Source organism: Cetorhinus maximus, chromosome 5, assembly GCF_964194155.1.
Source record: "Cetorhinus maximus chromosome 5, sCetMax3.hap1.1, whole genome shotgun sequence".
In the NCBI taxonomy this organism is placed as follows: domain Eukaryota; kingdom Metazoa; phylum Chordata; class Chondrichthyes; order Lamniformes; family Cetorhinidae; genus Cetorhinus; species Cetorhinus maximus.
Genome location: NC_135883.1, coordinates 148,691,092 through 148,714,464, shown reverse-complemented (window position 1 = coordinate 148,714,464; position 23,373 = coordinate 148,691,092). Strand labels below are relative to the sequence as shown.

General features: G+C 43.6%; 1 protein-coding gene across 1 annotated transcript in view; it reads right to left on the bottom strand.

Moving 5' to 3' along the window:
* Positions 1-641: 641 nt before the first annotated feature.
* Positions 642-23,373, bottom strand: part of polr1b (RNA polymerase I subunit B) — a 49,568-nt gene continuing 26,836 nt past the window's right edge. Inside the window, exons 8-15 of the mRNA XM_078542676.1 lie at positions 19,766-19,937; positions 18,623-18,904; positions 13,699-13,832; positions 12,276-12,446; positions 11,136-11,292; positions 9,295-9,491; positions 2,534-2,787; positions 642-1,849 (exon numbers count right to left, since the gene is read on the bottom strand). Coding sequence (XP_078398802.1) covers positions 967-1,849; positions 2,534-2,787; positions 9,295-9,491; positions 11,136-11,292; positions 12,276-12,446; positions 13,699-13,832; positions 18,623-18,904; positions 19,766-19,937 — 2,250 coding nt within the window. The 3' untranslated portion in view covers positions 642-966. The remainder of the gene's footprint in view (positions 1,850-2,533; positions 2,788-9,294; positions 9,492-11,135; positions 11,293-12,275; positions 12,447-13,698; positions 13,833-18,622; positions 18,905-19,765; positions 19,938-23,373) is intronic.

The following is a 23,373-nucleotide window of genomic DNA, read 5'->3' as shown; positions in this document are numbered from 1 at the left end:
CACTTAAGGCAAAGTGCAGTCATTTTTAGTATGCAGGGAAATCTAATAAATTTCACAAGTGATGAATGACCAATTAATCTGGTTTTTCTAGTGTTGGTTAAAGGAGAAATGTTAAGCCAGATGTCACAACTCCTGGTAAAACAGGAGTTTTTAATCCCTGCCTGAACCACTAGGACAGGTGGAAAGTACCCAGTTTGACATTTCAAATAAAGGACAGAGCAAACTCAGCAGTGAAGCATTCTCTGCGTCATCAGTCGAAATCACCATTTCAAATTCAAAAGCTTTTGATTTCCCTTTCTCTGTCACAGGTGTGAGGTATCAAGCAAACAGAATCTACACAGGGAGGCAATGAAGATCAGAACAATGAATTGGTGCACTGCACCCCGAAGGTCTCTTTCGAAGTAGCAGAGCTAGGGTTTGGGGGAAGGCTGCAGAATACCAACAAGTGGATGAGAAGCAGCCCTACTGGCAGGGAGAAAATGCTTGGAAATAAAAATAAAAGTGAAAAATAAATGTAATTCACTGTTGTGCTGTCTCCACAGCAGCACTCCTCAGACTTTTACAACCCAGTCTTCAGACTGGGCACCGAGGCTGCAGTTTTCCTAGCACATGTAACAAAATTACGGAATCAGATTCTCACACAATCAAAAAATCTGTAAATATTGCTGTTGTGGTATACAATTCACTATAAAGCTTCTCTGACAATGCAATTTCCAATGCATTATCTTCAACCAGTCAAAAGCAACTTAATTCTCAAATAAATCCCACAAGATGTCAATGCATGTGCTGCCACCAAGAGTCCACAGCAAGGTATGAATACAAATCAGCTTGAAACAGTTTTCACTGATCTTTCAGCGTGGTACAGCTTTTACCATATGTTACCTTTCCCCACTCTCTGTACAAAATATACAAGCTGAGTGAATACATTGATTAAAAAGAAAAACCCACTGAAATGAATCCACCATATCATCTCACGTCGAGTCGAACGTTAATGTTCATCGCTGCTAATTCAGCTATGAAGTATCGGAAAACATAGGGCACAGAGACAATCTCAATGGTGTCTGATTGGTGACACAGAGTACACTGGTGCTTCCTATGACGTGTGGCAGACCATGATGGCGGGGGCTTTTCCAGTACTGGCGACAGAAGGCTGCCGCACTTGATGCACACCTGAGCCACAGATCGGTCGGAGCAATTGAAGAGGCGGTCTTGAAGCAAGAAGGACGTTCCATGGGCCAGCAGGGCATCACGTTCCATCTCCCCAAATCGAATACCGCCCTGGACATTTCTCCCTCCCAGGGGCTGATTAGTCACCTTATCCCTTGCCCCAGTAGTTCTAACTTGGAACTTGTCAGATACCATGTGTCGCAGGCGCTGGTAGTAAACCAGACCAATGAAAATGTCCGCCTCCAGCTCCACCCCGCTGATGCCACTGTAGAGTCTTTCCGTACCATAGTAGTTGTATCCAGCAGCCTGCAGCATCTTCCCGAAGTATTCCAGGGCGGAGTTTTCCTCAGAGAACGTGAACGGTGTGGCATCATGGCACAAGCCGTGCATGGCGGCAGATTTACCCGCCATGCTTTCAATCAGCATCCCAATGGTCATACGGGAAGGGAATCCATGGGGATTGAACAGAATGTCTGGCATCATTCCACTCTCTGTGAACGGCATGTCTTCTGCTGGCCACAATCGACTCAAGATGCCCTTTTGTCCATGTCGACTGGCAAACTTATCTCCAATAGTGGGGTTACGAGGGACACGCATGGTGATGCACACACGCTTAAACGCCGCTGTTCCATTATCATTGCTACAGACTTTGATGTTATCCACGACACAGCTCTCTTTGCTCCTGTGGGAAAATACGCAACATTAAAAAAAGTTAAATCTATTCACAATCTTTAAAGCTCAGTGTCTGGTTAAAAGGTACCCAGCCACAAGCAGGTTAATTTTATGTATGTTACCATAGGCTTCGCAATGGGCACCTCACCCACAGCCTAAACTCTAACCCGGAGATGAAGTGTAACCAACCGGGTCAGAGTGGCCACGCTCTGCCGGAACTTCTGGAGATCGAAATGTAACATTGTTTGGAAAAAACAGGCTAGTTAAATTTCCTGATTGCATCCTTGGGCCCATTGCACAAGAAAGAGGGAAGGTATTGTCTCTACTGCGGTGCTTTATCATGTCACTGAAACATCTCAAAATCATATCACACAACAAATTACTTTTTGAAGTGCAGTCACTGTCACTATGTAGTCTGAATCCCACAAATGGCAACAGAATGAATTCCCAGTTAGTGCATTTAGTATACATTGACAGAAAAAACTGATCCATGTCTGTCAGCAAGTGTGCAGAGGGCAAAAATACAAAAGACATCTAGTTATCAATGTAAATGTTACAGGAAACAAATTCCAGTTTCACTTGGATCTGTTGACAAAAGGCAACGCCAAGAAACTCAGAACAAATTTCCCATACTTTATTAGCGTAACAATGTACATGAGTATTTGCACCACAGATGATCTATTTTTTTACTTACTTGTAGTACACCACAGAACTATCCCCAGTGTTGAGATTCACGTAACTGTAAAACGGATCACCGTACTCCAGTAGGGCCCCAATAAACGGCAGTCCGTCATCATCCAGTTTCTGCGCTGTTCGCTTATCGCCAGGTTTGACACCAAACACATAAAAACCATCATTTTGCTTAATCTTTTGGTCGAGGTCTATCATTTCAGTCTTATAAACACTTCCATGAGCAAATCCTCGCTCCCAAGATGCCTTGTTGATAATCTTTTTCATGTATTAAAAAAAAAACACACACTGTTAAGAGTCAGTACTGCATACAGCGAGTTCAACGCAAAAATATTTTCATGGGCCTGAACTTCCACAGAGCGGCAGTCAGAGTCAAGACTGCCACTCCGCTCCTACTTTCTTACCTGGAAATCTTCTCGATCCTGTCTCGCCCGGCCTTCCAACTAAGGATGAACAAGAATTATGCAGGGCAGGGTGCTCCTGAAGCCTTCAGTTGAGCGCTGCTGAATCGGACGGAAGTCACGCCCCGTTTTTTTATGGCACCGGCTGCTGTAAATCAGGTGAGTTTAAAGGTCCGGCCACTTTCAAACCAGCGATGATAGGTTTGTCAGGTAAGTGGTTATAATTGGGGCGCAGTTGGGTGGGTGGGGGTAAGGGATCAGGCAGCCCGGGCAGGAGTGGAAGAATCAGGGGGAGCGGAAGGGGGGCGGGGGGGGAAGAAGGGTGGTAGTTGCGGGGGTGGGGTGCGTCCAGGGGAGTCCTGTGGGGAAAGATTGTCGGGTGGAGGAGGGGTGGGTCCCCTGGCAATTTGGGAGGAGTTCGGGGGGGTGGTCGATGTGGGTTTGTACAATAGTTACCCAGAAGTTAGAAGTGGTTTTAATTCTTATAACTTCTCCAGGGTAACTACTGATGTAACACAGTCGGAACTATTCGAAGTTTGCGATTTAAATTGCATTTTCGGATGGTTCCTGGTACAAGCCAAATATGCCCTGAGGAAGTTTGCACTTCCCGGCCAATCGTCACGCAATCCTTACCTGGGAACTTCCAGGGGTGGGGGTTCCCCAGCACATCTTTGGGGTACCCCATCCAGTTACACGGCCCTGGAGCTCGAAAATATGTTTATCCCAGAACCGTTCATAATTTAACCAACTATACCTTTTAATAGCGATGGTCAGAATTATTATACAGCTATTATTGTGCAATGTTTTTTTAATTACGTGCTAATTGAGGTAACAATGTTCAGTTGGAACAATTTCCATTTCAAATATCCAATGCCAGTACCAAGCACACCCAAGTCAGATGCAGACTAAAACTCACTAAATGCTGCCCTATCAAAACAAACTTCGCAGAACATCACAAACAGAACCGGTATGTCAATTTTCATTTCTTGCACCTACTATCCTCTCTAGTCACGCTGCTAATTTTGTCCCAGTTTTCAGGTTGGGTCCTTACAGCTAGATTCAAACCCTGGTCCAGAGTCCACTGTCTAACTCACTAGTTGATGCTCCATTATAAAGAACAGTTCTGTGAAAATGATATTTATAGGCAGCTGATGGACCTTTAGCACAATTGTGATGTGTGTTTACATGTGTGCGCACCAGTAATTACACATAATTTAATTTTAATGAGGTACTTGGTGACTCCTGCCTTGCTCAGTAGAACAGCTGCTCTTATCTAAATGGGAAATTTTACTTCCCAAATAAATCACATGGAGAGGTTTGACAAAATATACTGTATGAGACACATAAATTATTAAAGCTCAGGTAATAAAGCAGGAGTCAGGCAGCAGTTACTCGCATAGGTTTGCCTTGATTTCTAAATGCAGAGAAAGACCTGGTTAAATTGCAAGAGTTCCCTACAGTATCGGAACAGGCAGGTGTTTGAATTTAAAATAAGTTTCTCCACATGAGACGACAGGACTATGTTGCATGGTATTTACAGCACAAAAACTGGTCTATGCCAGTGTTAATGCGCCGCACAAGGGGAGCTGGTGGTGTACTGGTATTGTCACTGGACTAGTAACCCAGAGACCCAAGGTTGCACTTCCCGGCCAAATGTCGCACAATCCTTACCGGGGAACTTCCAGGGGTCGGGGTTCCCCAGCACATCTTTGGGGTACCCCCCCCCCAGTTACACAGCCCTGGGGCTTGAAAATATGTTTATCCCACAACTGTTCATAACTTAACCAACTATACCTCTTAATAGCGATGGTCAGAATCCGCCTGATTTTGGGGACGCAAGTTCGAATCCCACCACAGCAGATGGTGGAATTTGAATTCAATGAAAAATATGGAATTCAAATGTCTAAAGATGACAATGAAATCATTGTCAATTGTGGTAAAAACCCACCCAGTTCACTAATGTCCTTTAGGGAAGGAAATTCGCCATCCTTACCTGGTCTGGCCTGCATGTGACTCCAGACCCAAAGCAATGTGGTTGACTCTTATATGTCCTCTAAAATGGGCTAGCAAGCCACTCAGTTATCTAGGGTAATTAGGGGATGGGCAATAAATGCTGGCCTAGACAGCGATGCCCCATCCCGAACTGAACAAATAAAAAAAGTCTTGTTTCCCCATAACACTGTCAACATATGTATATGATTCCCAATGCATTCTGTCCCTGGTTTGGGTTATAGTTGCATGGTTTTACACATCTCCTGCACTAAAAGTGAGAGGGGAGTTGAGATAAACTAGCACTGACAGGAGTCAGTAAGCAAGTGCTGACTCTCCCTTTCAATAGCAGAGGTGATCACTGGAGTGCTGCTTTGGGCTTCACTAGCATGCTTAAGTTGGAGTTTGGTGAGTGAGGGGGTTCGGTGAAGAGAGACAGAGGTGATCCTTTCATTTTCTACCTTTACTCAGAAAGAAGGCCTTGGTATGTAGGACCTGGTGAGTATTTCTATTATCTTTAATATTCTCTAAATTGGAGGAAGTAAAAGTAAAGGGAACTGAAGGGTATATCATGGCAGGGCAGCTCGGTCATGTGGAATGCTCCTCTTGTGCGATGTCCGGAAGTCAGGGACACTTCCAGTATCGAGGGCGACCACGTATGCAGGAAGTGTCTCCAGCTGCAGCTACTTGAAGTCTGCATTTCAGAGCTGGAGCTGCGGCTGGAGTCACTGTGGAGCATCTGCAAGGATGAAATCTTCATTGATAGCGCGTACAGTGAGGTGAACACACCACAGGTAAAGAGCGTACAGGCAGAAAGGGAATGGGTGACCACCAAACAGAGTAAAAGCACTAGGCGGGTAGTGCAGGTGCCCCCTGGGTCCATCTCCGTCTCTAACAGATTTTCCATTTTGGATACCGCTTGAAGAGATGGTTTCTCAAGGAAATGCAGCAAGAGCCAAGTCTGTGGCACCACAAGTAGCTCAGCTGCACGGGGGAGGAGGGAGAATAAAAGAGTGGGAGAGCAATAGTGATAGGGGATTCTATTGTAAGGGGAATAGATAGACATTTCTGCGGCCGCAGATGTGATACTAGGATGCTACATTGCCTCCCTGGTGCCAGGGTCAAGGATGTCACTGAGCGGCTGCAGGACATTCTGAAGGGAGAGGGTGAACAACCAGAGGTCGTGGTCCATATCGGTACCAACGACATAGGTAAAAAGAGGGATAAGATCCTGCAAGCAGAATATAGAGAGCTAGGAAATAAAAAACAGGACCTCAAAGGTAGTAATCTCGGGATAGCTCCCAGTGGGATAAAAGCAAAATACTGCGGATGCTGGAAATCTGAAATAAAAACAGAAACTGCTGGGAAAACTCAGCAGGTCTGACAGTATCTGTGGCGAGAGAAACAGAGTTAACGTTTCGAGTCTGTATGACCCTACTTCAAGCTAAAGAGAAGTAGAAATATGATGAAGTTTATGCCGTTTAAGGGAGTGGAGGTTTTTTCCGGCCTTCTTTCCAGCTTCACCTGCTCCAACCCTTTAGGAAGGACAGGCAAAAAGGAAACGAAGGTGGGGCGGCGTTGTTAGTTAAGGATGAAATCAGTGGAGCAGTGAGAAAGGATATTGGCGTAGAAAATCTAAACATTAGTGAGAGTTGTCTATAGGTCTCCAAACAGTAGTGATAAGGTAGGGGGCAGCATCAAACAGGAAATTAGAGGTGCGTGTAACAAGGGTACTACAGTAATCATGGGCGACTTTAATTTACATATAGTCTGAGCAAACCAAATTAGCAATAATACTGTGGCAGATGAATTCCTGGAGTGTGGATCTTTTAAAAAATGGATTTTTTAGACCAGTACACCGAGGAACCAACTAGGGAACAGGCTATCCTAGATTTGGTGTTGGGCAATAGGAAGGGATTAATTAATAACCTTGTTCTGCGGGGTCCTTTAGGGAACGGTGACCATAACATGATACAATTCTTCGTTAGAATGGAAAATTTAGTAGTCCAATCCAAAACTAAGGTCCTAAATCTGAACAAAGGAAACTACGAAGGTATGTGGCGTGAGTTGGCTAAGATAGATTGGGGAACTTCATTAAAAGGTATGACAGTGGATAGATAATGGCTAATATTTAAAGAACAGTTGCATTGCAACAGTTATACATTCCTTTCTGGCTCAAAAAGATAACAGGAAAAGCAGCCCAACCATGGCTAACAAAATAAATTAAGGATAGTATTAGATCCAAAGAGGAGTCATATAAAGTTGCTAGAAAAGTAGCAAGCCTGAGGATTGGGAGCTGTTTAGAATTCAGTAAAGGAGGACCAAGAGATTGATTAAGAGGGGGAAAATAGAGTGCAAACTTGCAAGGAACATAAAAGCGGACTGTAAAAACTTCTATAAGTATATAAAAAGCTTAGTGAAGACTAAGGTAGGTCCCTCACTGTCCGAAATGGGACAATTTATAATAGAGAACGAGGAAATGGAGGAGCAATTAGGCAACTACTTTAGTTCTGTCTTCAGAGGAAGACACAAATAACTTCCCAGAAATACTAGGGAACCAAGGGTCTAGGGAGAAGGAGGAATTGAAGGAAATTGGTATTACTAAAAAAGTGCTGGAGAAATTAATGGGACTGAAAGCCAATAAATCCCCAAGGCCTGATAATCTACATCCCAGGGTACTAAAGGAGGTAGATACGGAAATAGTGGATGCATTAGTTGTCAGCTTCCAAAATTCTGTAGATTCTGGATTGGAGGGTGGCAAATGTAACCCCACTATTTAAAAAGGGGGGAGGGACAAAACAGAGGATTACAGACCGGCTAACCTAACATCAGTGGTAGGGAAAATGCTAGAATCTATTATAAAGGATGTGATAACAGGACACTTAGAAAACATCAACAGGATTAGACAAAGTCAACATGGATTTATGAAAGGGAAATCATGTTTGACAAACCTACGGGAGTTTTTGAAGACGTAACTAGCAGAATAGATAAGGGAGAACCAGTGGATGTGGTGTATTTGGATTTTCAGAAAACTTCTGATAAAAGTCCCACATAAGAAGTTAGTGTGTAAAATTAAAGCACATGGGATTGGGGGTAATATATTGGCATGGATTGAGAATTGGTAAGCAGACAGGAAACAGAGAGTAGGAATAAATGTGTCTTTTTCGGAGTGGCAGGTGGTGACTAGTGAGGTACCGCATGGATCATTGCTTGGGCCCCAGTTATTCACAATATATATCAATGACTTGGATGAGGGAAACAAATGTAATATTTCTAAGTTTACTGACAACACAAAACTTGGTGGGAATGTGAGAGGTGAGGAGGATATTAAGAGGTTTCAAGGTGATTTAGATAAGTTGAATGAGCTGACAAATACATGGCAGATGCAGTATAACGTGGATAAACGTGAAGTTATCCACTTCTGTAGGAAAAACAAAATGGCAGAATATTATTTAAATGGTAATAGATTGGGAAATGTTGATGTACAAAGGGACCTGGGTGTCCTTGTACACCAATCACTGAAAGCAAACATTCAGGTGCAGCAAGCAGTTAAGAAGGTAAGTGGTATGTTGGCCTCCATTGCAAGAGGACTTGTGTACAGGAGCAAGGATGTCTTACTGCAGCTGTACAGGGCCTTGGTGAGACCGCACCTGGAGTATTGTGTGCAGTTTTGGTCTCCTTACCTAAGAAAGGATATGCTTGCCAGAGAGAGAAAGCAGTGAAGGTTCACCAGACTGAGTCCTGGGATTGCAGGATTGTCGTATGAGGAAAGATTGGACTGACTAGGTCTGTATTCACTGGAGTTTAGAAGAATGAGAGGAGATCTTTTTGAAATGTATAAAATTCTGACAGGGCTGGACTGGACAGACAGGATGCAGGGATGATGTTTCCTCTGGCTGGAGTCTAGAACAAGGGGTCACAGTATCAGGATACGGGTAGGCCGTTTAGGACTGAGATGAGGAGAAACTTCTTCACTCAGAGGGTGGTGAACCTGTGGAATTCTCTACCACAGAAGGCTGTGGATGCCAAGTCGCTGAATATATTTAAGGAGGAAATCAATAGATTTCTAGACACTAAAGGTGCCAAGGGGTATGGGGATAGAGTGGGAGTATGGCGTTGAGATAGAGGGTCAGCCATGATCATATTGAATGGCAGAGCAGGCTTGAAGGGCCGAATGATCTACTCCTGCTCCTATTTTCTATGTTTCTAATCCAGATGGGACTTTCAATTACCAACAAGAAAATTATAGAGATGTGCGTCCTTTAGTGGCAGGTAAAGAACGTCACATGTTTCAAACATTAATCGCCCCACTTGTTCTGAGTATAGGAGTGCGTGCTCAGCAGGTTTAAGATTAATTCAAGAAACAAATACATACCATAGCATCTTCCATGTCATATCCAGTGTATGAGATGACGGCTACAATAGCATTTGTCCCTATGGGATAGTTATCCATATTGAAGTAGTCATACATGTGTGGTCGCACAAGGGGACTCTGAGGAGTTTGAAGGCGATACAGCTTGTTATCAGATCTGTCTGGGTATGTGTGTAATGGAAAACCCATTGTTTGCTTGCCTAAAAGGAGGGAGAAGGGGAGGTAAGTCATCCACTGGCCTATCATCAACATATCTATATCAACTATCATATATCGTCAACACTTAAAATGAATAAAAACAAAAAATGCTGGAAAAACTCAGCAGGTCTGGCAGCATCTGTGGAGACAGAAACAGAGTTAACGTTTCGAGTCTGTATGACTCTTCTGAAGGAGAGTCATAAGGACTCGAAACGTTAACTCCGTTTCTGCCTCCACAGATGCTGTCGGACCTGCTGAGTTTCTCCAGCATTTTCTGTTTTTATTTCAGATTTACAGCATCTGTAGTATTTTGCTTTTATCTTAAAATGAATAAGCTAAGCATTTGCTATACACATTTTTTAGTTGCATTGTTTATTTTCTGAACAGAAATTAGCAATACTTTGCAGACTTAAAAATACTGCCATAAACTGACATAAAAGAATAACTTAGCAAGAAAATATCACTAGAGGAAAAAGTATGAAATAGGTTCATATTTACATTCTAGTACTTAGTATAGAATGAAAGGCATGATTTAAAATGTCTTGCTCCATAATTAATTTAATATCCTTCCCCATCTCACCACCTTAACAATTTTTTCCCTCCTCGCCTCCTGAAGACCTTGGGCTTCTAGAGCATTTAAGTACCACAGACACTGGTTACCTTCTGGTTCCTTGTTAAAGGGACTTTCTTGATGTGCAAGCTTTATACAGTGAGTGTTGGAAAGGTATTCAACTACGAGAGAAGGACTTCAAAGCTGGGAACAATCTTGTCATCACTCAAAATGCAGACATGCTCACTTCCAGCACAGACCACTGGATAATGATCAGGAATGGGAATTCTGGTCAAATACCTCTTCTTAACCTAGGTTCACCAATTCAAACTGCTAACTGCCACCCCAGCCATCTCAGCACTGACCGTGTTCAAACCCACGACCTTACAGGTCTGTGTGACTGGCTACTTTTGCCAACTATGCAATGCAGCTGAGTTTGTGTCAAGTAGGTTTTCAACACACAAGTTTATAGCTTTTTTTAAAAATTAGCATTACGTTGTTCGGACTACACCTCTATTAAAGTCAATTACTTTTTTTTTAAAATGTTTTTGTGATTTGTACTTCTGTCAACACTGTTCTGAAACCAGCCTCTAAGTAAAAGAGGACACACATGGTAGTCTAATTTTCCCTTCTTGCATGGAGGCATCTGACACCTCTTTTGTCCTTCCAACAGCAAAGCCAAGATTGCGAGTACTGGCAGCGAGTTCCCTACATGTTAAGTACACACTTGTTTTGAGCAGATCACACGCCTTTGCCATTGTTACATACTGAGTCAATGCAATCTCATCCTCCAGAATTAAAATGAAAGAAAATGTGTCATAATCTCATTCCATTTTTCTTTCGTCCTCATCATCTAAATCCGTGGATCATGACACCGGAGCTAGGCACTCCTCCAGCACCATGTCCAATAAACCAACCAATTCCTCCACTGCTATTTCTTTCTAATCCACTATCCCCTTTGCAAAGGGTTGTATCCTCTTCACTTAAGTAAAATGGCGGATGCCAAATCATTCTTTACAGGTGCAGCTGTTCATGCAATTTCAATCTCTAAACTACTATTGATTTCTGGCATAGCTTAGTTTCCATTTTTACTTACCCATCTGACATTGGTACATGTTCCTAGGACTTTGATTATGATCAGAGTACGGGATGAAATTAGCCACCACACTCAGCATGCTATGGGGAAAGAGTTCCTGATGGCTGGTTACTCCAGGCAAGATATCCGTCTCGGTGATAGCAACATTCATGTACAGCTGCAGCGACAACAGAATGTATTATAAACACCAGCACTTTTTTTCAGCACTATAGTCAAATTGTGTTCATTAGTATTAAAAGAGAGGGAACATTAGTTTGGCTTTGAACTATTTACCTCAGAATGATTTTCAAGTGCTTTAGCCTGTTTTCTTTAAATATAAGAATAGCTTCCTCTTTAATTCACTTATCTCCTTTGCAGAGGGTTGTACCACCTTCACGTAAACAGAGCAGTGAATAGGCTGGACACAAGATAAGTGAATACTCAGGAAGCATCTACATGTCTTCCCGCTGGTAAGTAAAGAGATGTCTGACAAGTATCCCAACTCTTTAAGGAGGAGACTTAAGGGGAGACAGTGGAATAATGGTAATGTGACCGGGCCTGCAATCCAGAGACCCAGGCTGATGACCTGGTGATATGGCTTCAAATCCCACCATGGCAGCAGGTGGAATTTAAATTCAATGACTAAGATCTGGAATTGAAAGCTAGGCTCAGTAATGGTGGCCATGAAACTATCATCAATTGCCATAAACACCCACCTGATTCACTCTCCTTTAAGGAAGGAAATCTGCCATCCTTACCTAGTCTGTCCTACATGTGACTCCAGGCCACAGCAATGTGGTTGACCCGTAACTGCCCTTTGAAATGGCCTAGCAAGCCACTCAGTTCAAGTGCAATTAAGGGTGGGCAACAAATGCTGGCCTTGCCAGCGATGTCCACATCCCATGAAAGGGTAAATAAAAAAATCTCCTTCCCACTACTAATTTCAACACAGTCAAAAATGTTATTATTTGCATTACAATATATTTAGGGAACAATTAGATGCTGGGACAGAAAAAAAATGTAGGATTAGCATGGAGATCAATTAGGCCAAAGGCCACCCAAATTTACCAAAATCCAAATTCTTTTTATCACCTTATGAGCAATGAATTAGGCTTTTCCAAAGCTCATAAGTGAAAAGTGTCACTATTGGGAGATTATTACCTGTTCAAGTGTCCCAATAAGCTCCTCTTTTCCCAAGGCCAGGTTTCTGACAGGCCGCATCATTCGACTCATGGTGGTGAAGATGTACAATCCTGGGTAAATGCTAGGCTTACCCAGCATCGGAATAAGAGCAATTTCAGTCCACGGAGGAACTTTTTTCAACTGGAGTACCTAACAGCAAAACAAACCACAAGTAATACTATTAATATTTTCTCCCTATCATCCATTCATTTTAATCCTCTGCATCAAATATAAATTTATCGCTCAGTTAATGAGTTTTTCCTTCGAGCAGCAAAAACCACACAGATTAGACAAGGTCTAGGTCTGTGCTGAATTAGTCAAACTCAGCAGAAGTAGGGGCTTTGCAATTGGTGTCAACACTTTTAAGCTGAGAGGAGAGGGGAAGTCAAGGTCAGTACTTGATCATGATCACTAACTCTGTGTTCCCCCACCGTCCCACCGTCCCCCCCCACCCCCCGCCCCTGCCATTTCTGGGTGAATAGCTTGCTGTTCTTTACCACCCAAGTTCACACATGAAGGAGGCTGCATTCAACAAGGGCATCCTACTTGTATGGAACTATGCCCCTGCAAGGGTTATTAATATCAGAAGAAGGAAGTGTGTCTGAGGAGGGGAGTGGGAAAGCGCATCTGTCGTACTTAATTACTCAGAATAAACCGTCCTTACTTCATCAAAGGCTTCAAGCTTTCTGCTCACCGATCACAGCCCCCAAATTTCCCACACCAATCCAATCCCACTTTTGATGGAAAACAGAGAAAACCCAAGTAACGCAAAGTCTCACTTTGTCTACCACCTGCAGAAGGTGGTTCTCCACAAGGGTGATGCAAAGGACAAATGAAGAGAGATGCTCCCTCCCGTTTCCCATTGTCTAAAGCAATGGCATTCAACTTTTCCTGGTGCCAGGCACCCTTGCAATATTCAACAAAATCCTGAAAACACCAAGGGAAACCCAACTTCCAATAGACAACGCCAGCTCGTGCAGCAGGAAAGGGTGCTGTGATTGCCAGGAACACTTTTTATTACAATATAAAGCAACAAGAATAATGTACAGATGAGGCAACAGAAAAATACACAATGCACGATTCTTGAGATACTGTCCTTGTAGCACATCGTGTACCCAGTTCAGGGAAGACATTTCTCATGACTTATAGCTCCCTAGGACCCTATAAACCCCCTAAACTCCACTGATTCTATTACGTCTAGAGATCAGCTTCAGAATGGGTCTAGCAGCTGTGGAGAAAGGTGAAAGCGAGTGGAGGTCCCACAGTATGTGTTGGAATGGGGCTGTGTGGGTGCGGATAAACTGTTGCAGCTGGAAAAATTGTTAATTTATTTCAATTTTTGGTAACCCCAAATTATAAATGTGAAAAAATAGGAAAATAATGAAGCAAAATGTATGCATACTTTGAAGTTGCGTAATGTATCAGCAATACTCGGTCCCATGTCTTTTCCTACCCAGCCAATGACAGCACCATCTAGGAGAACAGGGTAGCATTCAGAATATGGCTTGCTGGGTGTACCATCCACTGGTGTAACACCTGCAGAACATGAGGAACATAAACAGTTCACAGCTGGGCTGACACTGATAATAAACAGTAAAACACACAGCTCTACAGTAGCAGCATCAATATCAAGAAACAACAATACCTCTGACTATTGTTGGATTCCTCTGGCACGGAACTGAAACTCAACCCTGTGTATATTTTAAAAACTTAATCCTTGTTACCATTTCTTATTTTTAAACTGGACTTTTCTGCTAAGCAAAGACAATGAAGGTGGTTGACCCTCTGACTGGAAATTATCCCCCAGCAGTCTCCAGAACAAAAGAATTTTCTTCTCAGCTTTGCGAATGTCACACCTTGTTATGCTTAAGGAGCTTTTAACAGACCACCTGGGGCTGTGCAGACCAATTTCAAAAGGAGCTCCAGAGATGCTGTTTGCATGTGATAAGCCAACCTTACCTTGCTAACGGAGTCCATGGGTCTGTTGAGACAATGGCTTCCCAAATACCAGAATTTCAACACGAATGGTAACCTTTCAACCCATAATGGCCAAGACAAAGAGTTGTCCCCGACCGAGTGTTGCGGACTGGCACAATCCAAAGTCCAGGACTATGTGCTGAGGGACGCACTAAAGCTTGGGGCAGCTGCCGCAAAGGCGCAATGAGGAAGGGTCGCTGTCTAAGACCTTTCTGCCACAGCGCACCGAGGGACTGGGAACTGTTTAAACCCCCTCGGGCTGTACAGCTCAAAATGAAAGGCTGTAAATGATTGTAGTATTGTTTGTACTGATGCACCTGGTGATACATTTTGTAAAAGTTGAACCGGATTGTACCCTTGTAATGGTGTTTTTGGAATGGTTTGGAATGTGATTGAAGATATTTTATGAATAAAGTATATTTTTGCAAAAAAAAAAGGGCCAAGACAATGGCCTGTAGCTTCCCTGCTCCCCAGCGTTGGATTGAGGGGGGTGGGGGGGGGAGGTAAACCCAAAGATGACTGGGGAATCTCTCTGGCAAGTTCCCAGGTAAGGGTTTGCACTGCAATTTCCCAGAAATGCACACTTCCTCTGGACAATTGCACTGCGCTGGGAACCATCTGAAAATGCAGTTTAAATCGCAAACTTCGGATGGTTCAGCTGGGGTTATACCAATAGTTACCCAGAAAAAGTTAGAAGAATTGAAACCTCTTCTAACTTCTGAGTAACTATATTGTAAAGACCCAGATCGACCCCAGGGGACTCCCCCAACACCCCTGACTGCACCCCCACCATGGGACTCCCCCATTCTCCCCCCACTCCACCAGACTCCCCACCCCATCTCCACCCCCAACCTCATCCTCCCCAACAGCCACCACCCAGACCTCAGACCCGACCGACCCCACCCCCCCAACTAACCGCCGTCCGGACTTCCGACCCCCCCACACCCCACCCCAGACCTCTGGCCACCTCCCCCTCACCCCGGGCTACCGAACACCCTGCCCCCACGAGCTACCCGCCCAAACTCCAGCCCACCCCCTAACCCCTGGACCACACCCTCAACTCCAGGTCCAACCCCCAGATCCTAACCACTTACCTTCCCTTGGCCTGTCAATTTCCCTGGCCCTTTAAACTTACCTGCTTTATGGCAGCAGGTGCTGTAAAAAAAGGGGGTGTGGTCTCCTTGAATACGCTGGATCTAGACTTTGCTGGGGCCTGCGAGGAGTCTTTCGATGCAGGCCCCAAGCAGCTCCGGCGAACAGAAGAGGCCACGCAATGTTCAAGACCAGGTAAGTGGGTATTTATTTCTCCTAATTTCTGCAGGCCAGCGCTTTCCGACGCTAGTCGGAGGTTACAGCCCATTACCAGTCCTGAAAACAAAGCCAAATTCCAGACGCTGGATAAACCTCCTTTGCTGAAGTCACAGTGGGGAAGGAAAGTCCACACTGACCCAAGACTCTGGCCTTTTGGGCAGTTTAATATTACCTTCCTGAGCTGTGGAGGCAGCCTGCTGCTTAACATCCGACTGGCAGGTCACACAGAATCATGCTCTGTCCAGGTTGGACCACCGGCCCCCATCTAACCTGACTCTACTGGAAGATTTTGTGTCACTGCCTACAGAACCGACCCAATCTCTGCATTCCCACTTCATCTTGCAACATCAACACCACCTGAGAAAGCGAATCTTACAACATCGGCCTCCGGCCAGCCGACCATTGAATGCCTACGTGAAAAATCTCCTCACTGAGACTGCGGAACCCGTGTGAACCAACATTCAAGCTTTGCTGTGGTCCTTGCACTGTAAACCTCCTTTTCTCTATCCCTCTTTGTCGTGGGTTTTTTGAACGTGCAAAATAAATTAACTTTCTGAGTTAATCCTAACTCAAGTTTGCTGCGGGGTTATTAGTAAAACTGGATCGCACAAAAACCGAGGGGTTTTAAAAAATACACCACCGCCCTTCTTTAAAACGAACTAATTCAAAACACCTTCTGTTTATGGGTAGGTGGTAAGAGGAAAACAGTGCTGTTTGAACTGGCCCCCTACTGTCTGTAACACTGTTCTAAATATTGCCACTCCTTTGATCACAGCTTATGTGGGACAAACATTCCAACACACCACAGTGTAATCATTTTTCTTCTCCTTTACATGTGAAGACAGTAGGAACTTGGTGGTAGGATGGCTCTTGGCCACTGCCAGTTCTGCACTGAGGATATTAAGGAGGCATTCAGCGTTGGGCCTGGACTTTCGAGTGATATCAGGCAGGCCTTGGATAGGATTGGGGGCGGAGGGAGGGGGATGCTGAGAGGGATTACTGTTGGGTGGGGATGGGGGAGACCTCCGTTTGGCACCAGGGACCCAGAAAGGAGGCACCCCCCCCCCCCCCCCCCACCCCCCACCCCCAACCCCCTTCACTGGCCACCAACCCACATGCACAAATCTGCCACGTTGCCGATTGGGCGCAAGTTTCTCCTGGCCCGCGGCGGTCCTTAAGCGGGTGTTAATTGCCCACTTAAGAGCCTTAACTAGGCCATGGGCCCACTCAACACCTCCACCGTTGCTCGTAAAATTGCAGCAGGGTCCTGGGGGATGTCACTCGCCCAATTTTTGAGTTCACCCGCCTGCTTTCCTGCCTGGGCGTGGCTCATAAAATCCAGCGCCATGGTTGTATTTACAAGGCCAAGAAGGTTGTAGTTACAAAGCCAAGAAGCCTATATGTCCTTTTTAAAACAGCCTTCGCAACTTATTTTTCACCTTCCAAGTCCATCCACTCCCAGATCTCTATGTTCCTGCAGCCCATTTAAAAGTGCACCATTTAGTTCATTTTTGCCTCCCTTCATTCTTCCTACTGAATGAATCACTTCACCATTTGGTGCATTAAACGTCATCTGCCACATGGTTGCCCATTTCACCGGTCTATGCCCTCCTGAGCGTTCATCACGTTTTCGAGTTTGATGTCATCTAAAAGCGATGAAATTATGCTATCCATACTCAAGTCCAGGTTATTAATATACATCAAAAAGACCAGTGCTCCTCATACTGACCCCCTGGGGAACCACTCTATGGACCTGGACTTCTGCAGAGTGGCAATCAGAGTCCGATTGCCACTCTGCTCCTAGTTACTTAGCTGGAAATCCAGCTGCTCCTTTCTCACCTGACCTTCTGACTCAGGCCGGGCGAGAACAGTGCAGTGCAGCAGGTGCCGGAGGCCTTGTATCCAGTGCTAGAGAGTCAAAGGAAAGGAAGTCACCGCCCAACGTTTTTTTACGACAATAGCTGCAGTAAAGCAGGTGAGTTTAAAGGTCCAGCCATTTTCAGAAGCCAGGGAGAAGGTAGGTTTGCATGAAAAGTGGGTAGGATTGGGAGGGAGGTGGGGGGGGGAAGGGGTGGCGTTGGGTGTCAGGTGATCAGTGGGTGGGGTGGGGTGGGAGGTCGGTCGGTGTTGGAGGGGGTGGGGATCAAGTGGTCAGTTGGGGGTGGGGATCGGGTAGTTAGTGGGGGGGCTCAGGATGGGGGGGTTCGGGTGGTCAGGAGGGGGTGGGGTCAGGTGGTCTGTGGGGGGTACAGGTGGTCAGGACAGGGAGTCCCATGAGGGTGGGGGGGAGTCTGTGAGGGTGGGGTGGGGGGGGTGGGGGGGGGGTGGGTGTCAGTATTATAACTACCCAGGAGTTAGAAATGGTTTTAATTCTTCTACCTTTTCCTGGGTAACTACTCTGATAAGACAGTCAGAACCGTCTGAAGATTGCAATTGAAATCATACTTTTGGATGGTTCCGATTGTAGGACAATTGCACAATGGAAGTTTGAACTTCCCAGGCAATCCTTATCTGGGGACTTTTATGAGGTTGGGGGGGGGGGGGGGGGGGTCCTAGCTTTGGCTACCAACCCAGTCATGATGCCCAGAAGCTCAAAAGTTACTGGCCTATATTTCCCTCCAGTCCAAAAAACTATTGCTTACTCTCTGCTTTCTGTCTCTTGGCCAATTTTATATACATATTGCCAATGTCCCTGTAATCCCCTGAACAGCCCACTGAACGCACTCATATGATGAGCACAGCAATGATCACAGCAGCTAGTACAGATATCAGACACTCTTACATTCAGCACTCTGCTTACATTTCAATGTACAGCACTGGTCGTATCAGGAGCCCATACAGTAATTGTAAAGAAATTATACACCATATTAAAAAAAAACTTCAAATCTTCCTCATCGTTTGAACAGTTGCCCATAATGGACAAAACACCCATGCATAACCCAGTTTGTTTTAAGCAGCTTACTCTGCAATCATTATCTATTATAAACAACCCAACAACCTATCTAAATCATTTTATGTACAACTCCCTCATCACTTACCCATTGCACAGAGCAGGGCTGGCAGAGAGACTGTATTTGATGTCTGGGTCACAATCTCACAAATGGCAGTTAAGTGATTCATTAGCCCACAGGGCTCTCCATCGGGAGTGTGCACAGGGCACAGGAAGCCCCAGGATTCTGGCAGTAACTTGCGTACAGAGGTGGTTCTCATCTTAGCAAAAGCAGCCCCTCTGTGCACACATCGGAAATGGGAGAGATAACGGATAAAATTCAGCTTGTCCGCCACAATGCACAAACCCGCATCCTGTAACATTCCCAGACCTGGGGCAAGAGCAGAGAAATAAATTTGAAATTAAAATGCACGATTACCCAGCATCATGAGAAATACAGCATGTCTTTTCAGATTTGTGTCTGCATTTCAACAAGAGACTTAGTCAGGTGTATTTTGCATGTCTATTTTACGTAGTTTTACGTAATTTTTGTACCTCATTTTTGTGAAGTTTCAGTAGAGAATTCTCAAGTTTGTATTTGCTGTTTGAAGCAAGCATTTTTTTTTTACATTTTTGCAGCTCAGGTTCTGAAATGTATTTATTTTGAAATTAAGGCAAAGCTTAATCTTCAGGCACTTTTCTTCCTTCCCTTAGCTCTACCTGTATCTCACAATCTCCATAGCTAAGAAATGACACTGCAGAGTGCATCAGATGGATGAAATCAGCCTTACAGTCCTGTCTGCTAGAAGATAATCACCAAAGATACTCTGCACAGTCAACTTTCTGAATTTTGGACAATACCTGTGATACTCTGTCCATCAGTAGGTGGACAAAGTCGGCCAAATGCTTCGTGGTTTAAGCATCTTTCGGCCAATTTTGTTTTTTTAACAGGCAAACAGGATTGGTAACGCCCTTGTCCGCTGACGGAAAAGTTTACATTCTAGTTGCAGGAAATAGTGATGATTGCTTCGGTATTGCTTCAAGTACATCGACACAAACTTTACAAACGTGTACAAATCTGCAGCACGCTGAATATTTTGTTTAGTTGGCTCATCTAGTCTACAAATCTACATTATATTTTAAACTTACATTTGCTGGCAGAAGACAAACCAAAATCAGATTTTCTAAAGTCACTTTATTAAAACCGTCTCTTTGCGAGCTGCTCTCAGCACATTATCAGCATAGTGCTCACCTGATTTTGAGCGCAGGTTTCCTGTGGCCAAAAGATACTCAAATGGTCTTGATAGATCTGGCACTAAATTAAACACTTTCATTAGGTTTTCAGAATTAATCTGGATAGTTCCTTTCTGGCTCTTTTTATCCAGTGCTAACTTTATGGATTGCAACCAAAACTCCATTTTCTCCTGTCAACAAGAATCAAGGGAAAATAATTCAGTTTTTTTTTTACAATATTTATACTAACATGAATTTGAGTGATTAGTTAAAATTTCCCCACACTGATTACATAAAGTGTGAGTTTGGTTCAGTTGGTAGCACTGAATGTTGATGCATCAAACCCCGTTCCAGGACTTGAGTAACTAAACTAGACCTATGCTTCACTGGACTGTGGGACAGGCAATCATTCAGTGGACATGAAACCTGTGAGCCTGCTCAGACACATGCACTTGCTGAAGGGCAGGGAAAATTTCCTGGTGTCCTGGCCAAAATTGTTCCTGTGGCTAACAGAAGCAAAACAGTTTAACTGGCCATTTATCTCATCTGCTGTTTGTGGGATCTTGACATGTGTAAACTGGTTGTAATGTGGCTTTAATTTTGTAGTAAAAACAGTCCCTCCCTTCTTGCGCACAAAGAGAACGTTGAAATTGTCCACATGTTTATAAATGTTGTTTTAAAGGAGATCCAACTTTTGCCCCAAAGGTTCAGCATTGCTTTATATATAAATTATTTTATTTCTCTCTTCGCCATGTTCACCCCACATTTTGTGTATGTGTGTGTATGTGTTTGTATGTGTGTGTGTGTGTATGTACTTGTATGTGTATGTGTGTGTGTGGGGAACTGGGAGATTTTAAGACATAGATAGTTACACTTCCAGATTACAAATTGTGTGTTAACCAGTTCTTGTAACTTGTTTTAAAAAATAAGTTTCATTTTACAAGAAATCAAATCATTCTGAGTTGATCGAAAGAAGCCTGGTCAAAGTTTCTTTTATTCTGGGTTTAACATTAGCGAAGGTAAATCATTGGCCATTTTGGTGAGTGAATTAAATTTTTTCATTAACGGTGCGTCCTATGGAGTAGTGGAGCTACATAAACTGCACACTCCTCCCATCCCAGTCATTACAACATCTTCTCCCGAAGGCACTAATCTTGTGCTGCATTGCAGTCCCACAGCTTCCTATCATGCTCTGGTACCTGATCCGATTGGCCTTTATTATTGCGTGAACCTAGAATTCAAGTGTTGGCAAGATATTTGACAGGCACAAGATTGCTGGATAACAATCAGGAATTAGGAGCCCTGGCTGATAATTCCCTTTCAAATCCAGGGCAGCCTAGACAACTGTACCTGTAGCCAAAAGCAAAATACTGCGCTTGCTGGAAATTTACCTTATTTCCCTAACAGAATTAGAGTTCCAGTTTAAAATCACTTAATTCTGATGACTTCTAACATAATTTATATAACTTGTATAATCCTGGGGAAAACACTCCATCCAAACGTGAATTTAATCAGTTCACTGAGTACAAGCAACCTGTTAAATACTGCAGTAATTCTCCCTTACTCAATCTCTAGTTAATCTCTACCAAAAACCTGAAATGGGTCATCACAATGAATTAAACACAAAAACTAATATATATCTTTTATATAAATCATAATTAAATGTATATTTAATATATATTATGGCATCTGAATAAGATGTTCCCATTACAAAACTGTCACTGAGCCACACCTGCAGCTGCTCATTTTGACAACTAGATGGAGCTTTCAAAGCTTCAGAAACTGCAGGTCCCCATACTCACACAGCCAATTAAACTTACGTATTTGGAGGGAAATACACTTTGTTCTGAATTTTCATAGGCTACACCACTGGAGGCCCATGACAAATAAATTCTAGTTCACCCAGGTATGTTAGCACTGACGTTAATATATATCGCTAGACCAGCAATCTAGAGGCCTGGACTAATAATCTAGAGACATGAATTCAAACTATGGTAGATGGGGAATTTAAAATCAACAAATTAAGATCTGGAATAAAAATCTAGTATCAGCACTGGCAACTGTGATACTACAAGATTGCCGTAAATCCCATCTGGTTCACTAATTTCCTTTAGGGGGAGAAATCAGCCCTCCTTACCTGGTCTGGTCTTTAAGTGACTCCCTTAACTACCCTCTGAAAAGGCCTAGTAAGCCATTCAATTGTATTCAAGAAAGTGGCTCATCACCAGCTGCTCAAGAGCAATTAGGAATGGACAATAAATGTTGGTCTTGCCAGTGACACCTTTATCCCATGAACAATATTTTTAAAATCAGTGGGTTAGATACTGTTTTACTTCTTAAAAAACTTTCATTTATATAGCACATTTCACGAGTTCACAACACCCCAAAGTGCATGAAGTGCAGTGTTTGAAGTGTAGCCCTTGTTTAAATGACGGGAACGCAGTAGCTAATTTGCACAAAGAAAATTCCACAAATACACTGTGATTGTGAGCAGGTAATCTGTTTTTAGTGATGTTGATCGAAGGTTAATTATTGCCGAGGACACCTGGAATAACACCCCTGCTCTTCTTCAAAATAGTGCCATAGGATCTTTTACATCAACTTGAGAAAGCAGACAATGGGGTGCAGTTTAAAAATAGGTCCACGGTAAAAGCCTCCCCTGCCTGAGTTTGTTATGATTTTGAATAATTTCAGTCCAGTTCTGAGCAAGCCCACAGCTTGGCTGTCTGGTGCGATACAAAATGTCAGGGTGAAGTACAGCAATCTGAGGTAATGAATTAAGAGCATAAAATGATGCACATCACTGAGTACAATATTAAAACATACTGGTTTAAGTGCATTTTCCACATGCTGTAGAAAGAAAGCAGTCTAATGGGAAACTGCTTCAGGTTAAGAGTTAGCACATTCAGTTGCCTGAAGCCTATTTCGTAAAGTAATCAGAAAATTAAGTAAATATCAGTCTCTGTATAAGCCAGATATCAATACACTTGAAAAACTAACATCACAACTCCCCTATACAGAACTTGTGCTGACCAATATGTTACGGAAAAGGTTTTAACTCTTAATTTAATTCCATTCCTTTATTAGCTGTATCAGTTTGGTTCAGTGCTATACTGAGAAAGCACTACGTCATGAGAAAAGGAAAGACTTACATTTGCATAGCGCCTGTCATGGCCTCAGGATGCCCCACAGCACTTTACAGCCAATCAAGCACTTTTGAAGTGCAGTCGCTGTTGTAATGTCGGAAATGCAGCAGCCAATTTGTGCATAGCAAGATCCCACAACATCAATGTGACAATGATCAGTTAATGTTTCTTTTCGATGATGTTTATCAAGGGAAAAATATTGGCCAGGTCACTGTGGAGAACTGCCATATCCTTTGGGTTAGAAATAAAACAGAGACCCGATCTATCTATTCCAGCGGCTCAACTGGACATTAGAGGACCCCATGGCACTATTTATGGAATTTACCTGGTAACCCAGCCAAAATTCCTCCCTCCGCCAAAAGCAGATTAACTTGACATTCATCTTAGGCTGTTTGTGAGATCTGGCAACGCAGAAAATGGTTGCCATGTTTGCCTACATACCAAAAGGCTGCATTTCAATGTGAAGCGCTCAGAGATATTT